The 18,503-nt window shown below is 38.0% G+C and overlaps 1 protein-coding gene across 6 annotated transcripts in view; it reads left to right on the forward strand.

Moving 5' to 3' along the window:
- Positions 1 to 18,503, forward strand: part of ptprk (protein tyrosine phosphatase receptor type K) — a 673,497-nt gene that overhangs the window by 601,971 nt on the left and 53,023 nt on the right. For all 6 annotated transcript variants that reach the window (XM_041187665.1, XM_041187666.1, XM_041187669.1 and 3 more), the window contains 3 exons: positions 5,458 to 5,545; positions 8,203 to 8,279; positions 11,329 to 11,365. In XM_041187665.1, coding sequence (XP_041043599.1) covers positions 5,458 to 5,545; positions 8,203 to 8,279; positions 11,329 to 11,365 — 202 coding nt within the window. The remainder of the gene's footprint in view (positions 1 to 5,457; positions 5,546 to 8,202; positions 8,280 to 11,328; positions 11,366 to 18,503) is intronic.

Consider the following 18,503-nt stretch of genomic DNA (forward strand, 5'->3'; position numbering starts at 1 on the left):
AATTATAGTTTCTAAAGTTTCCCTACTATTGAGGTTAGAATGACTGGCCTGTAGTTGCTGGGTTTAAACTTGTACCCTTCTTTGAATGAAGGTGTAACATTTGCAATTCTCCAGTCCTCCAGCACTACCCCCACAATCTAAGGAGGATTAGAATGTTATCGCCAGTGTCTCCGCAATTTCCATCATTGCATCCAAAGATACTGAGGGAAGTATCTCATCTGGACCTGGTCACTTACCAATTTGAAGTACAGACATCGTATCTAATATAAACTCCTTATCAATTTTTAACTCATCAGTTGCCTGAACTACCTCCTATTTCACCTTGATTTGGGTGGCACCTTCTACCTTGGTAAAGACAGATGTAAAGTACTCATTGAGTACCTCAGCCATCCCTCGTGCCTCCATACATATATCTCCTATTACGTCCATAGTCGGTCCCACTCCTCCTTTTTCCATACTTTTACTATTTATAGGTCTATAGATGACTTTTGGATTCCTTTTTATGTTAACTGCCAGACTCATGCTCCCTCTGCTTTTATTTGCTTTTTTTTTCAATTACCCTAAGAACTCCACATGAAAGCAAGAAATGGCTGAAGTTGCTGGATATTGCCAAGGCTACGGGCTCTGACAACATTCCAGCAATAGTACTGAAGATTGTGCTCCAGAACTAGCCGTGCCCCAAGCCAAGCTGTTCCAGTACAGCTACAACACTGGCATCTACCCGACAATGTAGAAAATTGCCCCAGGTATATGCTGCACGCAAAAAACAGGACAGATCCAACCCGGCCAGTTACCACCCCATCAGTCTACTCTCCACCATCAGTAAAGTGATGGAAGGGGTCATCGACAATGCTATCAAGCAGCACTTGCTTACCAATAACCTGCTCACTGACATTTGGGTTCTGCCAGAGCCATTCAGCTCCTGACCTCATTACAGCCTTGGTTCAAACATGGACAAAAGAGCTGAACTACAGAGGTGAGGTGAGAGTGACTGCCAGATTCATAGTGACATCAAGGCAGCATTTGGCCAAGTGTGGCATAAAGGAGCTCTAGCAAAACCGGAGTAAATAGGAATCGGGGGAAAACTCTCCCCCGGTTGGAGTCGTATCTAACACAAAGGAAAATGGCTGTGGTTGTTGGAGGTCAGCCATCTCAGCCCCAGGACAATGCTGCAGGAGTTCCTCAGTGTAACGTTCGAGGCCGAACCATCTTCAGCTGCTTCATCAATGACCTTCCTCCCCATCATAAGGTCAGAAGTGGAGATGTTTGCTGATGATTGCACAATGCTTAGCCCCATTTGCGGCTCCTCAGATACTGAAACAGTGCATGTCCAAATGCAGGATCAGGCTGATAAGTGGCAAGTAACATCCCATGTCACACAAGTGCCAGATAACGACCATCTCCTACAATATCCCCTTGACATTCAATGGCATTAACATTGCTGTTTCTCCTATTATCACCATCCTGGGGTTACCATTGACCAGAAACTGAACTGGACCAGCCATATAAATACTGTGGCTACAAGTGCAGGTTAGTGGCTGGGAATTCTGCAGCGAGTAACTCACCTCCAGACTCTCCAAAGCCTGTCCACCACAAGGCACAAGTAAGGAGTGTGTTGGAATACTCTCCACTTGCCTGGATGACTGCAGCTGCAACAATATTCAAGAAGCTTGACACCATCAATACCAAAGTATTGGCAACCCATCTACCACCTTAAATCTTCACTCCCTCCACCACCAACACACAGTGGCAGCCATATGTACCATATGCAAATTGCACTGCAACAACTCACCAAGGTTACTTTAACAACACCTTCCAAACCCATGACTTCTACCACCTCAAAGGACAAGAGCAGCAGATATATGATAACACCACCATCTGCAAGTTCACCTCCAAGCCACACCTCTGACTTGGAAATATCACCTGTCCTTCACTGCGCTTGGTCAAAATCCTGGAACTCTTTTCCTAACACCACATGGACTGCAGTGGTTCAAGAAGGCAACTCACCACCTCTTCTCCAGGGCAATTAGGGATGGGCAATAAATGCTGGCCTAGCCGGTAATGCTGTGAAAGAATAATTTTAACAAACCTTCAATATTTCACCTTAATTCGTAATTGTACTTTCGACTTGATATCTGTCATATGCACCCTTGTTCTACTTCATCTTAATCTTCATCTCTTTCAACATTCAGAGAGCACTGAATTTGTTTCTATTACCTGTTCTGCTTGTTTGAATGTACCTTGATGTACCCTGAATATACTCTACAAATTATTCCTGCTCTCAGCCCTTTACACTACTACTATCCAAGTCTATACTATAAAGTCTCTCCTTATAACTACTCCATAATTCTTTCACTTCTCTGTAATTGCCTTGCAAATTTGTTCCACTACATCTTTCCTACTAGTAGGTGGCCTGTAGAATATACCAAGCAATGTAATAGTACCTTCTATTGTTTATTAGCTATTGCCAAATAAATTCTGTCCTTAACCCGTCTGGGACATCTCTCTCACACTGCAACCCTTTACTTAGCAACACTACTACCTCCTCCTTTTATTTCTTCCTTATCTTTCCCGAACACATTGATTCCAAGAATAATTAGTACTCAGTCCTGCCCTTTGAGTCAGGTCTCCGTTATTGCCACAACATCACATTTCCACCGACTTTTTCCTCATTGAAATCAACGGAAATTAAATTTGGGAGAGATGTGCAACGGGCAACTGACAATATTGCCTCTAAAACTCTACTCTATCTCAGATGAAGATAAAGGATTTTCTAATGATGAGAGATATTTTCCAGTTATTCGATTAAGAGAACAAATTGGTTATTGTTTAGTCTTTGTGAAAAATAGCACCCATTTAGCATTTTAACCACCTTATTTTAACTTCTGGTCTGCTTACAGCTGTCCCATGAAGCCAAACTCATTGAAGCAAATTTCTAAGTAAAAACACATTTCAAAATATCTCCTCTCTATGAAGAATGGTCAAAACATCTCCAAAATCATGATATAGATAACAATAATCTAGGTTACCCAACAGTTCATTCTAATATATGTGGTGAGCCTGGTGAGATTGAAAGCTCTGGTTACAACCAAAAAAGTAATATCTTTGGTCCTGAGCAAACCTTGTATGATGTCCTAAGGAGTTAAAGATAATTGCTGTTTGCCCCCTGCCCCGTTATTCAATTTGTTGTGCTTCTGTAGAGACAGATAAATTTTAAAAAGAAATTCAAACTTCCAGTTAATAGCTGAAAGGATGATACAAGAAGATTTCACCTTTTAAGACATTAACTGTAACAAAAGGCTAAATCACTATTGACTAAACACTATCTTTGCAGGAAACTAATACTTTAAATCACAGAATGGAATACCCTGTTCTTGTTTTTAGCACAAATGAAAAAGCACACTTCACAGGCATATGTTACATTGTCCTTTAAGTATACAATTCTCCCGAAATCAGTGCAAAGTAATTCTTGGCTCCTAAGGGTTTTCTTCTGTTCTTTTCCATTCTCAGCCTGGCAACTTCCAGAACTGGCCTTTTATAGTGAAAATATTACTGGAGACCCTCCTTCCAGCACAAGTTAAGCAAATCTTCCAGCTTTGTTTAAACTCCTCACAAGCTTGGTCCTTTCAATCCAAGCGTGAGCTTCCACCCACTTTCCAGTGCGGTGAACCATAGAACTTTCTGCCTCTATCTGCTTTCTTTCCCAGATGCTGGTAGACTAGCTGTGCAAATTTTCAGGGATCTCTAAGAAACCCCTCTCAAAGCCCATTTCTAGGGCGACTCAAATCATTTGGACCTTGTATCCAGGTAGAAATGCTAATAAGCTCTCAAGGATAGCTAAACTCTCTTTCATCTTAGAACAAAATAGATAGCTTAAAGCACAACTGTTTACAACCTGTCATTCTGAACACTTCTGGGATTTTGGAGACACTCGGTCTATCCACTGTTGGCGCACAGGCTGCTGCAATTGTCTCCAAGTGTAAACATCTTGCTTCTTTCCAGTAAACAATCTTAATCTTTAACAATCAAACCACCCAGTGTTGCTTTCAGGCAGATTTCATAACTATGTCACATGACCCCCTTCCTTCTACCTTAAATTAAAGACGAAGTCCCAAAACGTAGCAATCTTACTAACCTCTCAACTGTAACAAATTTAAGCAGTTGCATTTGGCAGTGAGTTAGAATTATTTCAACTATCAGCACCAACAGTTGGCAGAAAATCGCTGATGTAATCTACAGACTTAATTGGTTTATTTTATCTAAATTATTTCTTTCTAACATGTGTTCTCATTATTTAGATTGTTAATTGTTGCACTGATATCAGTTAAATAGCCAATAAAATCTAACTCCAAATTAATAAATTAAAACTGACTGTTTCACCTCAAAGTACAGAATATCCCCTCATAGGCACTGTATTATGATTATGATTCATTTAGCAACAAGTTACCAGACAAACAATATTGTATCGTTGTATTTTTTTTTGCACCAGGAGGTTTGGGATTCAATAAAAGTGAAATCCGGTGTGTTGAGAAGAGATCCTAGTATAGCGATTGATAATTATTTTTCCCTGGAAAAGCAATGTGTTCTTTAGCTGTAGCACTTGGCATCAGTATAGATTGCATTGTGCTCTTTTTTAAATGTTATTTTTGTTAAATTACTGTTTAATTGTAAGGTTTTGACATCCTAACATGTCAAAACCTCAATGTTATACGACTAAAAACAATGCGAGAGTTTATAACCATTAAGCCTGTAGTTGTGGTTTTACTGGCAACATTTCCTGTAGAAAACTTGTTTCTGAGCAACTTCTGTTTGCATCTTATCATAAGCTTAAACAAAATGCAGAGAGAAAAGCCACGTGTTGCCTCGAAATTATTGCAGTTTGTTGGGTTTCACACCAGCAAAAATGAGATACTTAGTGACTTTTAAATAATTTACCATCCCAAATGACCTGAAAATATTTCACATAATGACCTGAAAATATTTCACATAAAATATTGTCTTTAAAGCTTGCAACGTAGGGCACCTCAAAGTGAACATAGAGACATAGAAAACTTACAGCATGGAAGGGGACTATCCAGCCCATTGTGCCTGTGCAGCCAGAAAAGAGCAATCCAGCCTAAACCTCCTTGCCAGCTCTTGATTCACATCCCTGTAGGTTACAGCACATCAGCTGTCCATCTAAGTGTTTTTAAATGCATAAAGGTGCACCATATATAATTTTCATACAAAATTATTTAAAAATGTTGGTCAAAATATGACTAGTTACTTCTAATGGTGCATGGTACAGCATATGTGTATAGAATTTAAAATTATTCACTCTTAGTTAAAATAATTCAGCTATTATAACTGATGTATTTTAAACAAGAAATTGTTAATTAGAAGGGCTTATGAAATTTGGATCTATTGGCTTTAATGAAAAGTAAGAATCATTCTGTCATCAAAACTATTCTTTTGCAGAGTTTCTTTGAAGGGCAGTCTGCTTCCTGGGACATTGCCAAGAAGGATCAAAACAGAACAAAGAATCGCTATGGAAACATTATAGCTTGTGAGTTGATCTATAAACAGCTATGATCCACAATTTGTTTTTATTGCAATTTGGTTGTCTCGATAATGAAAATGTAGTTTTTTATCCATATTTCTTCAGGTTATTCTGTAGAAGGGAAAAATATCAAACACCCAACAATCAAATTCACGCTTGCTGTTTCCTAACGTTCTTGTATTCCAATTTACTGCCTTTTGCGCCTCAATTTTCGCAACAAAAAGCACTTCATCAAACACTCTCTGACATTATAGATATAGATTTTTCCACCATGCCAACTGCCTCTGATTATAAAATAAAAATAAAAATACCTGGAAAAACTCAGCAGGTCTGGCAGCATCTGCGGAGAGGAACACAGTTAACGTTTCGAGTCCATATGCCTCTTCATCAGAACTAAGTAAAAATAGAAGAGAGGTGAAATATAAGCTGGTTTAGGGGTGGGGGGTGGGGGGAGGGGACAAGTAGAGCTGGATAGAGGGCCAATCCTTAGATAATATCACCACCTTCAACACTTCCTTGTCCTTTTGTCTATGACATCTTTTGGCTATCTCCACCTATCACTGGCCCTCTATCCAGCTCTGCTTGTTCCACCACCCCCCCACCCCCCTCCACCCCACCCCAAACCAGCTTATATTTCACCTCTCTTCTATGTTTACTTAGTTCTGTTGAAGAGTCATACGGACTCGAAACGTTAACTGTGTTCCTCTCTGCAGATGCTGCCAGACCTGTTGAGTTTTTCCAGGTATTTTTATTTTTGTTTTTGTTTTGGATTTCCAGCCTCCGCAGTTTTTTGCTTTTGCCTCTGATTATATCTGTCTTTCTAATTGTTCACTCATCCATCCTGTGTTATGCATGCTAGAGGTTGACCCACAGCTGAGATAAGAGTAATTGCCACATAAGAAGAGCCTTCATGATCTTGTCCTCCCAGTATAAAACAGTGTTCAAGATTGGGACAAATAGGCGAATCAGGGATTCTGGTTTTGGAGCCATGTCACTGTCCTGTGTTCCCTTTGATTGCAGTTCACCAGTGGAAGTCTGTGTGGAATCATTCCTAAAATTTCATGTTTTATTCCTTCTCCTTTTTCTAAGCATGGATATAAATTTTGCTGCCTGTCAGAGGTTTAAAACTGTTCCCCTTTGTAAATATTTTTATGAAGTTATTTGAGTGAGGCTTGAGTGTAGACAGAGGTGAGTGTGCTACTGATGAGCCAAATGAGCAAAGTTTGTACTGCATAATTTTATAATATTTTTAATTGGTAGTAATGCAAAACTGTAATTACATTTTCCAATGCTGTATGTAATTATCACGAATAATCGGCTACAACTGAAGCATACAAATTTTCATCATGAACAAAAGATTCAGTGGAATCTTTTCCAGTTCCTGCTGTTCAAAGGTATGCAGTGCTCTTTTCTTGGAACATGTATGATGCTGAATATCTATAGTTTTTAAGAAGTCCTATGTTGTTGTAGCCATGCAGGGAAGGGAAAACGTATCAGCTAAAACAATCCTTGCAATGAAATCTAAATAGATTTTGGGATTGAAATTTTTTTTAATAGTACACTTGAATATTTGTATTTTTGTGAAGTTCCTGGAAAAAAATCAACTTGCTCAGGTACGCTTCGCAAATTGCTTTCTTAATGATTTTAACACCCGTTTCTCAAATGTTATGACCAGATGAGAAGGTGTGAATTGACTCCCCTCTAGTCAACCTCCTCGGCTGGTCACAACAAAGGTTTAGGTTTCTTTTTCATGAGGATGAGCCTTTTGCAAATCGGAATGTGTTTATCTATTTAAGCTGTGGACTAATAAGGAGCCAATCAGACAAGTTTTCTTGCATCAAAGAAAAGGCAAATTTATTAACGACTAATCCTTCAAGCAATTATTAGTGCACATGCACGAATGAAATAAGGGGAGTCAGAGTCCAATAAAAAAGGCAAAAGAATATACAGCTAAGTGTCCTTTGACTGTCCTTGAGGTGTAGATTTTAAATGTTGTGGTGGATCTAGGTTAGCTGGTTTCTTAGATGCAGTTAGATGTAGAAGATGCTGCAATTATGACAAGATCTTGGTTCACTGGTAGTTTCTGGCAGAGTTGGCTTTTTGAACCAGGTGACATGCTTATTCCAAAAGAGACAGAGGAAGAGAGCAAGCAGCTCTCAGCTTGTTTCCTCTGCTGAAGGCTTTCTGGATGCAAGGCTGTCTGAGTCACTTGCAATCTCGCTGCGTACTGGTTGGCAGCTTTGCCTTGGAATATTTCACCCAATGTGTATTTCCAAAGGGTGTTGAGTGTGCCGAACTGTGGCAGCCTTTGTTTCAATAACTATTTGCATTTTTAACGTCTTCTTTAGACAGTTGCAGGTTTCGACGGGTATCTGGATCATAGGAAATGTGCCTCTTTCTTCACATTCCCCTGAGGGTGATTTGTTTGTTTCTCACCTCCAAATTGGAATGTGGCCTTGCATTTTTAAGCAGTTTGCTCTGTCTCAGTTCAAATTGCAAAATTTCCAGTCAGTTGAAAGTTGAAAGATCATATTTTCAAAACTAAAGGGGCATAGCCTCATAATACATATCAATTTTTGAGCAAATTGAATCATGATTAAGTGTTGTATATCGCTGGCTGAAATGAAAATAAATTTGACATATATGCATTATGTTTCCTATAGATGACCATTCCAGAGTCATTTTACAGCCATTAGAAGATGATTCAACATCAGATTACATTAATGCAAATTATATTGATGTAAGTTATATTTCCCAGCATTACAATACTTTAGCATTTGATTTTCTTTCCTGTGTTGCGTCTGAAGATTACAACTCTTAAAATTTGCACCTTGTATATTAAATTCTCTGGCACTCACTGACACTGTTGTGCTTTCTTTCACATCTGGCTTTGATTTGGGCTGTAGATATGGCTGTACAGGGATGTAAGTATCACACTGAAAAAGCTAGATTTTTTTTATTTTAATACCAATTCATTTAATATACCAACATGTTACTAAAACAAGGAGTACATGCAGCAGATAACTGAGCAAACCCATTTGATTCTCTTCATAAAAGTGGATTTCTGATTTTCAGTTGGGCTCCTGTAATCTCATATGTAGTAAGAACATTTATCCTTGGCATTATTGTATGCTATGGGAAAAATGATTATAGAGTAAAAACACATTAATCTTGCTGAATTAAATCAATTTGGCCTATATTCTGCATTTGCCTATAATGGGAAAAATCAGCCTTGGAAATAAACAAAATAACTACTTATTAATGGCTGCACTGTCATTTTAAGCATCAGCTTATTACAATTCAAAGAGTTGAACCTGCAAATTGTTTGAACTTGAAAGTTACTGTTAAGGAATAATACCTAAAGGCACACATTATGAAGAGAATGAAGAGGTAAACTCACGCATGTAAATTAGTCATTGTTATATATCTTTTGTGGTTATCTGTTTCCCTTAGAACTTTGTTTAGTGCACATGTTTAGGTGAAATTAATAGCTGTATGTTTTTAAAACAAAGGCTTAACGCCTCTTTTCAGGTCTGTGATATTTCAAAAATTATCCATTTTGTTAAATTGTCAACTAAAGTGTAAAGGAAAATGTTGTACAGCTTCATGGTACTTGTAGTCATGAATCTAAATTAAAATCTGCATATTGTTGAGAATCTGGTCCATTTCAAGATAATGTAATATAAATCCACCTATGCTCACGAAAGTGTGCAGATGCATGCTATTGCGTGTCTGTTTTTGTTGTGTAATATTGCCCTGATAACCAAGCTAAACACTTCTATAAAATGGGCTACTGAGAAAAGCATTCTGTCTCCTTTTGTTGCAAACAGTGCCCTGTAATGGTAAGGTCTAAAAATACATAGGTATGTGAAAATAAAAGCAATGTCAGTGCAAAACATTGCAATTTATTCCAAGCGTGCCTCAATCTCGCCTGCACTCTGTAATGTGCATGCTAATTATGAAATCAAAATTGTTACCTGGACAGAAAGTTGAACAGAATTGAAGACTCTTAACTCCTGTTAAACCACAGCTTTTCCACTAGCCATTGAACATCACAACTATGAATAGCCTGCTAATGGAAATGGCTACACATGTAAATAAGCAACTTTTCCACCAGGATTTGTAGCAACAACAGAATTCCAAGATTAAAGTCAAGTTTTTAGAAATTTCAACTGAGCAAAATTTAAAGTGCTTGCTTCCTGTCTGCATGAACAGGAGAGGGAATTTGTTGACTATGAACACTTTTTATTCAGCTTTCAATGTAGCTCATTTTTGTTTAAGTATCCAATAATTGAATACGAAAATGCCACTTCAATATGTGAAAAAACATTTTAACAGATTTCCATGAAATTCAAAAAGAAAATTAAGCTCAGATTTTTCACTATTTTATCCCTGCATACATGTTCTCTTCATTTAAATGATTTCCACATTGGATATTTTCAGCAGAACCATTGTTAGCCATTTGAGTCACCATGACGTACTCTGCAGCACTCTAAATAGGGATGTATTTGAAGTATCGAAATAAGCAAGATACTTTGATCAGGTTGATTAGATATTACACTTTACCCTTTTTTTAAAAAAAGAACAAATTTAAGATCTATTTTAGTTAAAAAAAAATACCTAAGGCTGATAATGCCCTAAAACAAGCTCCACGTCTATGCTGTATTTAAATTTCACGTCCAGATAGTTTCAAAAAAAGTTTTTAACACATTCTCTCTCCCTTCCTCTTTGAGACAGTGAGTGAAAGTTCATGCTGCAGTTATCGCTCTGAGCCTTATGGCTGTAGTATGGATTCCAGCCAGAGACTGATTTATGTTCCCTGGCTGCAATACCTAGAAGAGTTAAAACTGAAAACACTTGAGAATTGTAGATGAAGCATATGCACTCTAACCATTTAAACTGAAGCTAGGTATATTCCAAAAATATCTAAGGGCAACACCAAGAGAACTTTTAAAATCTGGGTTAAGGCTCACCTTCCCAGAAATCTCTCGGTGCTTCTTCTGCCTGATTTTAAATTAATATTACAGCTTTAATTTTGCTGCAAAGCCAAAACTGCTTCATGGCATTGCTAAAGTCGCAGTATAAATGCACTATTGATTTTCACTGTAGCTTTATTATTTGCAAACATCCTCTTGTGCTTTTATTTAATTGCATTAGTCACTGTTTTATTAGTCATCATTTCCTTATTTTTGTATTTCAATCGATTAGTATTTTTTAATGAAGTTAAAGGGTTAAAATTTTCTGGTCGGTCACATCATAGATACTTTTTCAATATAAATATGCCATTGTTGTATTTAACCTATCATTTCTGTTGTCTACTATAAGCCTTAAATTTGTATGTAATGAGATTACCATACTGTGTAAGGTCACTGAACTGCTGTTAACCTATCATGTTATAGAAAGTCAAGCAAGAAAAGATAAGCGTGTGGACCTAACCATCTTCTTGCAGCACTATCTTTGCAATCAATTCTTTTTTTGCTGGTAATTTTATCAAAATAACTCTTTGTTTGCAAATCGCTTCCTGATCAATTAAGATAGATGTTTCAAATCCTAGTTCTTAATTGGCTTTATTCTTTCTTCCACCTGTGAAAATTGTTGAAACTCAATTCAGTTGATTGACCTTTAACATTTTGGTGCTTTTACAGAGGGAAGTAAAATTGCTGTAAGCACATTTTCACATTGTAAATGAAGGACTTTGATGTTGTACAGTTCTCCAAATAGGATTGGTGGAGACCAGACCAATCTTCTTTCCAGATTATATAAATTTATGAACCTTTTCTCATTTATAGGGGTATCACAGACCGAGTCATTATATAGCTACACAAGGTAAGAACCTTGCATTAAATTAATTTACCTTTGAGGTTTCAAAATTAGTTGCATCATGTGAGATTTTGCAATATAATTAAAGCAGTTTCTGTGACCTAGTGTTGTAAGAAGAAATAATGGGGACACCTAACAAAGGGACTGCAATTACCATGGGTGATTTTAATCTACCTATAGATTAGATGAATCAGATCAGCAATGGTAGTGTGAAAAATGAGTTCCTATAGTGTTTTTAGGACAATTTCTTGGAGTAGCACGTTCTAGAGCCAACCAGAGAGCGGGCTATTCTAGACATGGTAGTGTGCAATGAGGCAGGATTAATTAATGACATCAAAGTAAGGGAGCCTCTAGGCAGCATTGTTCATAACATGATTGAATCTTACACTGAATTGAATCTTACACTCAGTTTGAGGAAGAAAAGAGTGGGTCTAAGAGCAGTGTTTTAAACTTTAAGGCAGTCGCAAGGATATGAAGATGCAGCTGGCTAAGGTGAACTGGGGAGATAGGTTATGGCGTGTATGTCAGTAGAAATGCACTGGCAGACATTTAAGGAAATATCTTATAATATTTCAGTGAGAAAGAAACTCCGGGAGATGAATGCACCATCTGTGCCTAACTAAGGTAGTTAACGATCGTATCAAATTGAAAGAAAAGCATATTATTCTGCAAAGATTAACAGTAGGTCAGAATTTAAGATTGGACAGAATTTAAAAACAACAAAGAATGACTAAAAAAATTAATAAGGAGGGAAAAATTAGGATATGAGAGAAACTAGCTAGAAATATAAAAACAGATAGTAAAATTTCTACCTGTATGTAAAAAGGAAAAGAATAACCAGAATGAGCATTAGTCCTCTAGAGAGTCTGGAGAATTACTAACAGGAAATAAGAAAATGGAGGAAGCATTGAACAAATATTTTGTGTCTGTCTTCACTGTAGAAGACACAAATAACATCCCAGGGAAACTTGTAAATCAAGAGATGAAAGGGAGGGAAGAACATAAAACATTGACAATTACCAGGGAAAGAATACCGAGAAAACTATTAGAACTAAAGGCTGACCTTATTGACTTCATCACAGGATCCTAAAAGAAGTGGCTGTGGAGATGGTAGATGCATTGGTTTTAATTTTCCAAAATTCCAAAAGGCCCCATCAGATTTGAAAATAGCAATTATAACTACTCTATTCAGGAAAGGAAAGAGACAAAAAGCAGATAACTACAGGCGGCCTAACAACTGTCTTGGGAAAAATGTTAGAATCACTATTAAGAAGGTTATAGCAGGACACTTAGAAAATCTTAATACAATTAGGAAGAGTCCACGTGGTTTTGTGAAAGGGAAATCATGTTTGACTAATTTATTAGAGCTCTTTGTGGAAGCGACAAGTAACGTGCATAAAGGGGAAGTTATAGATATTGCGTACATGAAATTCCAAAATTCATTTGATAAGGTGCTATACCAAAGATTACTATGCAAAATAAGAGCTCATGCTAAGGAGTTAACATATTAGTATAGATAGAGGATTGATTGGCTAACAGGAAGCAGAGAGTAAGGATGAAGAGGCTATTTTTGGGCTTGCAAACTGTAACCAGTGGAGTTCCACAAAGATCAGTACTGGGGCCTCAACTATTTGCAATCCATATAAATGACTTGGATGATGGGACCGAAGGCATGGTTGCTAAATTTACATATGGCACCAAAATAGGCAGGAAAGTAAACTGAGAGGAGGGCATAAGGAGTTTACAAAGGGATTTAAATAGGTAAATGAGTGGGCAAAAATTTGGCAAATGGAGTATAATGTGGGAAAATGGGAGCTCATCCACTTTGGCAGGAAGAATAAAAAAGCAGTATATTATTTAAACTGAGAAAGATTGTAGAACTCAGTGGTATGGAGGAATCTGGCTATCTTGGTACATGAAACAAAATGTTGGTATACAGGTACAGAAAGTGGGAAGGCAAATGGAATCGAATATAAAAGTAGGGAAGTTTTGCTGCAATTGTATGTGGCGTTGGTGAGACCACATCTGGAGTACTATGTAAGTTTTGGTCTCCTTAATTGAGAAGGATATAATGGCACAAGGAGCAGTTCAGAGAAGGTTCACCCGACTGATTCCTGGGATGATGGGCTTATCTTATGAGGAAAGTTTGGTCAGATTGAAGTTTAAAAGAATGAGATGTGATTATATCGAAATATACAAGATCAAGAGGGGACTTGGGAGGGTGGATGCTGTGAGGATATTCCCGCTTGTGAGAGAGAACTCAGGGAGTTCTCGCATTCAAAAATGAGATGTCTCCCATTTAAGACTGAGATGAGAAGAATTTTTTTCTGAGGGCCATTGGCCTGTGGAATTCTCTTCCCCAGAGAGCAGTGGAGGCAAGGTCATTGATTATTTTTAAGGCTGAGTTAGATAGATTATTGATAGACAAGTGAGTCAATGTTATGGGGGCAGTAAGGAAAGTAGAGTTGAGGCCAAAATCAGATTGGCCATGATCTTATCAATGACAGGACACACTCAAGGGGCCAAATAACCTATTTCTGCTCCTAATTTGTACATTCATATGTACGTTTGTATGTCCGAAGTTATATTGTAGAAATCCATTTCCTCTGGAAGTTCTGAATTTAAACTGAACAGGAGGAATTGGGCCCTGGATAAATTACAAACATATACACTGACATAATCCAGTGCATCCATAATCCATGGCGCTTTTAGTTCTTGCGCAATACAGGAACAACAGCTTGTTTGCATTTATTTGGCAACATTAAAAAAGGAATATCAGGGATGCTTAGGGGGAAAAGGGCACCAAGCCAAAGAAAGAAGATTAGGAGGGGTGACCAAAAGCTTGGGGTCTTGAGGAGAGTTGGGTGAGGAAGAGGAGTTGCAGCAGCAGTAAAGTTTTGGGATATAATTTCAGAACATAGGGCCAGGGATAGGGTGAAGAAAGGGGAAATGTTTAGGAGACAGGAAGTAAAGGAACATAGTTAGGAAGTTGTAATGCACCTAAGCTGTGTACAGTTTAGGCCTTCTCATTTATGGATGGATATAACTGCATTGGAGGCAGTTTGGAGAAGGTTCACTGGGTTGATTCCTGCAACGTAGGGATTATCTTAAGAGGAAAGCTTGAGCAGGATGGCTCTATACTCATTGGGGTTTAGAAAAAAGACTGGTGATCTCATTGAAATTCTGAAGGGACTTGACAGGGTAGATGTTGAGAGGATGTTTCCCCTCTTGGGGAATTAGGGGACACAGTTTCAAATTAAAGTGTCTCCATTTAAGATTGAGAAGAGGAGAATTTCTTCTCTCAGAGGGTCATTTATCTTTGGAATTCTGTACCACAAAGAGCAGTGGAGTCTGGGTCATTGAATGTATTCAAGGCTAAGTTAAATTTTTGGTCTTCGAGGGAGTCGAGCATTATTCAGGGAGGGCAGTAAAGTGGAGTTAAGGCCACAATCAGATCAACCACAAACTAATTGAATGACAGAGCAGGCTAGAGGGGTTAAATGCCCTTACTCCTGTTCCTATTTCTGTTAAAAATGGAGGGGGCCATGGCCTTGGAGGGATTTAAAAGCGATGAAGAAGAATTTTAAATTAGAGACTTTGGGAGCTAATGTGGAACAGTGAGGACAAGAATGAATGTGAAAGAAACTTGATTCAGGATTGGATGTGGGCAGTGGAGTTATGAAGGAGCTGAAGTTTATAGAGAATGGACAATACAAAGCTGACCAGGTGAGATTTTGAATGGTTGGCACTGGATTTGACAAAGATCAACTGAAATAGGGGTGATGGAAGGCAGCGCTATAGAGGTGGAAGTAACCTGTCTTACCAGAGGGTCTGACATTGGGACCTCATCTCAGGGTTATATAAGACACTGAGGTTGCAAGTGTGATTCAACCTGAATCAGTGACTAGGGTGGAGGACTGAGTCAATCATAAAGGTGCAGGATTTATGGCAGGAGTCAAAGATATTAGCTTTGACCTTCCAAGGATTTAGTTGAAACTGCTTGTGAATTCTGCTTTTTAAAAATGGTTTTTCATGAGATGTGGGCATCACTGGCTAGGTCAGCATTTATTACCCATCCCTAATTGCCCTCGAGAAGGTGGTGGTGAGCTGCCGCCTTGAACTGCTGCAGTTCATATGGTATAGGTACACCCACAGTTATTAGGAAGGAAGTTCCAGGATTTTGACCCAGTGACAGTGAAAGAATGGCGATTTGGTTCCAATTCAGGATGGTGGTATGGCTTGGAGGGGAACTTGCAGTAAGTGGCTTCCCAAGATACCTGCTGCTGTTGTTCTTTGAAATGGTAGAGGTCGTGGGTTTGGAAGGTGCTGCCAAATGAGCTTTGGTGAGCTCCTGCAGTGCACCTTATAGATGGGACACATTATTGCCACCATACATAAGTGGTGTGGGAAGTGAATGTTGAAGGTGGTGGATGGGGCACCAGTCAAATGGACTGCCTTATCCTGGATGCTGTCACGTTCAATCTTGAATGTTGTTGGCGCTGCGCTCATCCAGGCAAGCGGAGAGTATTCCATCACACTGGTGTGCCTTCTAGACAGTGGACAGGAGGTGAGTTACTCGCCGCAGAATCCCCATTTTCAGAGTGTTTGATTGTTGATGAGATTCACAGTTACCGTATTTCGAAGGGAGATTCAAAGTGCAGCTTATTGTACAGTGAAAGAATAGTTCTGTTTTCTTGAAATTATCTGATAGTAACTAAACAGCAACAAATCACAATTGAACATATAAGAAATTTACTAATGAATGAGTAGAATTTTTATATGTCTGAAAGCCTCCCGCTTCCTGCAAATCCTTCATAACCTAGCCTGTCCTCAATAACTGGAGGCAGAGATTTTAAGCTTCTGCCAATCCACAAATAAATTTACCCCAGCAACAAAAAATTAGCCTCTTACTGACCTCAGTGTTTTTTTTTATACATAGATTCGACTTTGTGGCCATGTTAAACACAAATTTGGCAGCATAATAATAGATTGGGCATATTATGGTATGACATTTCTGCTTTCAGGAAAAAGCATAACCCTCCCCAGGTCAACCACCAATACTATTTGAAATACATTGAAAAATCAAGTTTCTTCACATTATCACTGTCAACCCATTTTTATACTCATGAATGGTAATGTGGAAATGGAAAGTTTACGTTTAATGGAAAATGTAATACAAAATGACAGGTTGGCATTAGTTTAGCACATTACCCATTGCTCTGGGAGCTAGGTTTGAATGGCTTTTCGGTTTGGAATACAATTGATGATAAGCTGACGAATATTAAGTAGAGCAACTTTCAAATTTAGATCGAAGTGTCAGAACAGTGGTAGCAATCCATTTTTTTATTGCAATGGCTACATTTTGCTCTATCACTAAAGTTTTAATTGTGTAACAGCATTGAAGAACTTGACACTTTGTGTGAGTTCCTTTTACATTCATACAATCAAAATGATGACCTTTAGCATGTCATTCTATATAACCTTTAAACAAAATTTCCTTCCAATTAGATTGTGATAATTTTTAAGTACTGTAACAACCAGGTCAGGAGGAGTGAACTGGCTCCCCTTTATTCAACCCCCTCAGCTGGTAACAACAAAGGCTCTTTAAAATTTTCTTTTCCTTGTAAATGCCTTTTTAAATCCATGTGTATTTACTTTTTAATAAGGACCTAATCAAAACAGGTTTTCTTGAGTGAAAGAAAGAGTAAGTTTATTAGTTACTAAACCCGCGGAAAATAATAGAAGATGTGATTACACATGCACACAAATCTCAGAAGTAAGAAAAGTTAGAATCCAAATAAAAGCTAAAAGCTGTGGATGCTGGAATTTGTTTGTCCTTGAGGCATAGATTGTTGAATGTTGTGCTGTTTGAAGTTCGCTGGTTTCCTTTAAATATCTTGGCATTGAATTGAAGCTCAGGTACTTTGCTGGAGTCAGTTTTAGCTTCGGAGAGAGAAAGATTCTTCACTGCTCTCTTCAGCAGTTTTTCCGAATGACTTTGCTTTGTTTCTGGCTTTGCAAAACCAATTCTTAAACCTCCTGTCAGTATCTTCCAAGAAAGAATTTGGTTAATATGTCTTGTAGTCGTTGTTGTCAAACAAGTAATTGCATTATCAATCTTTTGTCTCAGAAACTTTTGACACATTTCAGGATATTAGAAACCAACAGGAGATGGGGGTTAGTTCATCCTCCACAGTGGGTTTTGAATGTTTGTTGGGTATCTGGCTGGTTATCAGTTTCTATTGTCTTTACCATTGATTAAAATTCAGCACTTTGCATTTTTAATGCCTTCCTTTGAAAAGTTCCTTTTTGAAGTGGATCTTGACACCCCCAGGATGTGAAATTCCATGCAATATGTCAGGGCTGATCTGCATTCTATGAAGTAACTTTCTGGAAAAGGCCAACTTACAATCCTAGACATCACGTGACTCATGGCATTTTTGGTCAGTGTCTTTTCATGTATTTTTAAAAAACAGGTCCTGTTTAAACTGTTCAATATATTTTTGGTTAGCTGGTGAAGTTATAGGTAAACATCACTCCGTCAAAATTTCTGTTGTTATTACAGTACTTAGTGCACATCATGCATCAGCAGAATTTTCAAGTCTGATATTCTTAACTTCTGATAAGATGTTTTGCCACTGTTTTCCATGCTCCTGTGTGAATAAGGCAGACATTTTCAGGCTGAAAGTTTACTCAACTTATTTTATCAATCCCAAGTACTATCTGGTAAGATCCCAAAACAGGCTTTTAGCTGGCCTCACTATCAACTTTTTCAAGTTTTTTTTATGGAACAATAACGGTTTATTGTAGTTGATTGTAATGGACTTGATTCGAAAAGGTGTGGGATTGTCTGTCATTGTGAAATATTGACTTGTCTCATTTAGGGTTATATGAGCTACCTACTGAATAAATGCACATTTTCTAACAAACCAAAACCTATTTCAACATAGTGGGCCAAAACCCATCTACTTCATATTCCTCATGTTTTTCCATTTGTATGTTCCCAGTTTGGAGAAACTAGAGGAAGATTTCTGAATTCTAAAATGGGAAGGTAGCAACATTTTCTATGCATTACTTTCAATGTGGAAATCCACAGCAAAAAATGAATAAATGGAACATTTAATCCTTTACTTTCAAAAGAACA

This window comes from Carcharodon carcharias, chromosome 5 (genome assembly GCF_017639515.1).
Source record: "Carcharodon carcharias isolate sCarCar2 chromosome 5, sCarCar2.pri, whole genome shotgun sequence".
In the NCBI taxonomy this organism is placed as follows: domain Eukaryota; kingdom Metazoa; phylum Chordata; class Chondrichthyes; order Lamniformes; family Lamnidae; genus Carcharodon; species Carcharodon carcharias.